Raw genomic sequence first — 3,024 nt, forward strand, 5'->3', positions numbered from 1 at the left:
GGGCGCGGGTAGCGGGTGCGAGGGGAATGGATGCCAACAGCGGGGCGCGCAGCACCCCGGGTGCCCGTGCGGCGGTTCCGCTTTCGTTTCCCCGACGGGGTCCGCACGGCGAGGCGGCGCGTACCGAAGGGTGAGACCGCCCGTTTGGGGGCGTGGCGGGGTGGTTGGCACAGCCCGTTTTGGGGGGACCGTGGACTGCTCCGCCCCGGGGCTGAACCTGGAGGCGTATCCTTGCCGAGGCCCCATCCCCTAACCAGAGCCCGCCCACAGGAGCTGGAGGAGGTGCGGCGCTGGGGCGGGGTCCGCGACCTGCACTTGGTGGACCGTGACGTGCTGCGCTGGAGGGGACTGCTGCTGCCTGTGGGCACGAGGGGGCCGGGGCACGGGGGTATGGGGGGGTTTGGGGGGATCCTTAAGCGAAGCGGTATGGGAGGGGTACAGAGAGGTCCCAGGGGTCGTGGGGGTGCGTGGAGGCCTTGGAGGCGGGGAGGACATGGAGGGGGTCCTTGCTGGGGCAAGCTTGGGGGGCTTCCCTAGGAGGCACCATGCAGGGTGGGAGAGGGACATGGAGGGGCTCACCCTGGGAGGGCATGGGGCAGGGCAGCCGGGGGGGCTGTGCCCCTGTAGGGCAGCTGGAGGCTGAAGCACTCTCATTGCCGCTGCAGAACAATCCCCCCTACAACACTGGTGCCTTTCGCTTCGAGCTGACCTTCTCCCCACATCACCCCTTTGAGCCTCCTCGTGCCAGGCTTCTCACCAGCATCCACCACCCCGGTGTGCTCCCCGATGGCACCGTGTGCCAGCCCCTCACTTCCCCCGAGAACTGGGAGCCCATCACCTGTGCCACGCACGGTGGGTGCTAGGGCTGGGGTGGGGGACACGGCAAGCGCCCTCGCTGATGCCTCCCCCGTGTCCCACAGTGCTGCAGGACCTGCTGCTGCTGCTGGACAACCCTGGCACCGAGCGGGTGCTGCGCCCTGAGCTGGCCCGTGAGCTGAGTGAGAGGCCCGAGGCCTTCCTGCACCAGGCAAAGGAGCACACCCGTCGCTATGCCGAACCGCGCCCCGACACCCTTGGGCCCTGAGCCCCCACCTCAGTGCCCCCTGTCCTGTACATAAAGCTCCCACCTCATATCTTGTGACCCCTCTGCACGATGCTGTCCACATGAGAGATGAGGCACCACAGCATGGCACTGCAAACCTTTACTCCTAGGGGGTGGGGGACAAAATGGGGAATGGGGCTGGGGGGCCCTCAGCGCTTCTTGGTCTTCACTAGCCCCTTGGCAACCAAGCTGCGGTACAGCTCCTGCACATAGGTGTAGATGCACTTGGCGTCCGGCACTGCCAGCCGCAGCATGTCCTCCACCTCCAGCAGCTGGGCACAGTCGACACGCTCCCTACAGGACCGGCATCACCAGGGCTGCACCACAGGTGGACATGGGCATGGGGATGAGGACAGGAACACACTCACTCTGCGGTGGTGAAGGCCAGGGTGAAGTTACGCTGGCGATCCTGGGGCTCCAGGCTGCCATAGTCAAAGGCATCAGGGAAGAAGCTGTGGATGAGGGCGCAGAAGGCCAGGCCGCTGCTCCAGCTCCCCGAGAAGTTCTGGATGTCCACGTGCTGTGTGGGTGGGTAAGCAGGAAGGGGGTGGAGGGTCAGGACACTGATGGCCTCTGCCAGCCCCCAGTCCCCCAGTACTCACCTGGTAGCCACGTGTCCTGGCACGGCACCACTCCAGCAGCATAGCCTTCACTGAGCCCGTGGCCCCCGCACGCTTCAGGTGTGGGGCTGGGCCTGTGGCTGCCCTGTGGCCAAGCCAGTGTCCCCCATTGGTGCATATTCCCCAGGGGCTCGCTGCTGCGCAGCGCTATCCTCAGTGTCCCATCTCCCTCTCAATGTCCCCCCACTGCCCCATGCCCCTAGTTGTCCAATGTCCCTTACCTCTCATTGTCCCTTGGCTTTCCCATTCCCCCCAGCGCCTCATGACCTCCAGCCACCCTATTGCCCATGCTCCACCGCCTCTCATTGTCCCTGGCCTCCCCACTGTCCTCATTGCACCCTGACCTCCCCAGGCCCCACTCACCCCCCAAACTTCTCCAGGATGGCACTGCGTCCACATGCCCGGCTGCTCACTCGTGGCCGCCCCACAGCTGCCACCCTGGGGGGCACCCGTCCCCGTGGCCCCACTGCAGACACACCACTGGGAACACAAGGGTGGTGGTTGTGAGCACGGATAGGGTCACCACTGTGGATATCACCTATGAGAACAGGGTATGGGGATGCCAGCAGCAGGACAGGGCTATGGGGCAGCCCTGGTGCTGGTTGCTCTTCTTTTCTCACCTCTCACTGCCACCTGAGCCCTCAGTGCTACCAGCTGCAGGAGAGAGCAGAGGAGTCAGTAGGATGAGAGGGGGCACCCAGCATAGAACTACCTCCCTGGGACAGCCATAGTGCCTGGGGGCACTGCATGGGGTCCCAAATGGGGCAGCTGGGACTGGGAACAGAGGGACTCTACAGAGTGTATGGGGATCTGTAAGGGACCCTGGGAGAGAGCCCACCTCACCCCCCATTTCTCATCCCTGTCCCCCTCCTGCCTCCCCTGCCTTGGAAGGGGATCCCTGTGCCCATCTCAGGGCCCTGCCCTGTGTAGCCCTTACCTGTGGGGGATGTGGGGGACACAGGCGACAAAGGAGATGTGGGAGATACAGGGAACGTGGGAGACACAGGGGAGGTAGGGGAGAGTGAGGTGGTGGGGCTGGCGGCCCCTCTGTGGGCGAGCAGGGGGGGAACTCGGGCCACAGCTCATCATCCTCGTCCTGTAGCCAGGTGGGCTCCTGTAGGCACAGGCATGGCAGCTACACAGCTGTACCACCATCTCACTGCTGCCATCCATCCCGCTGCCGCCACTTTACACTCCAACCCACCTGTCCCCCGTGCCACCCCCAGCCCCAACTGTGCCACTCAACCCACAGGGGTGCCACCCCACCAATGCCACCCAGTACCCAGCCCCTGGCAGTGCCAC

At 65.2% G+C, this 3,024-nt stretch overlaps 2 protein-coding genes across 2 annotated transcripts; one reads left to right on the forward strand and one right to left on the reverse strand.

Annotated features, from left to right (window-relative positions):
• Window positions 1–6: 6 nt before the first annotated feature.
• On the forward strand, window positions 7–1,184 carry UBE2L6 (ubiquitin conjugating enzyme E2 L6). Its single transcript, XM_010711283.3, has 3 exons — window positions 7–360; window positions 666–852; window positions 921–1,184. The coding sequence occupies exons 1-3, from the start codon at window positions 31–33 to the stop codon at window positions 1,082–1,084; spliced, it is 681 nt and encodes a 226-aa protein (XP_010709585.1). The 5' UTR covers window positions 7–30; the 3' UTR covers window positions 1,085–1,184.
• A 41-nt stretch (window positions 1,185–1,225) lies between these two features.
• On the reverse strand, window positions 1,226–2,854 carry SMTNL1 (smoothelin like 1; the record flags this gene model as incomplete). Its single annotated transcript, XM_010711196.3, is given in 7 exon segments — window positions 1,226–1,396; window positions 1,471–1,622; window positions 1,705–1,807; window positions 2,086–2,202; window positions 2,343–2,376; window positions 2,660–2,761; window positions 2,764–2,854. Coding segments are annotated over 7 exon segments (744 nt in total), but the record flags the coding sequence as incomplete, so codon positions are not given.
• Between the last annotated feature and the right edge of the window lie 170 nt (window positions 2,855–3,024).

This window comes from Meleagris gallopavo, chromosome 5 (genome assembly GCF_000146605.3).
Source record: "Meleagris gallopavo isolate NT-WF06-2002-E0010 breed Aviagen turkey brand Nicholas breeding stock chromosome 5, Turkey_5.1, whole genome shotgun sequence".
In the NCBI taxonomy this organism is placed as follows: domain Eukaryota; kingdom Metazoa; phylum Chordata; class Aves; order Galliformes; family Phasianidae; genus Meleagris; species Meleagris gallopavo.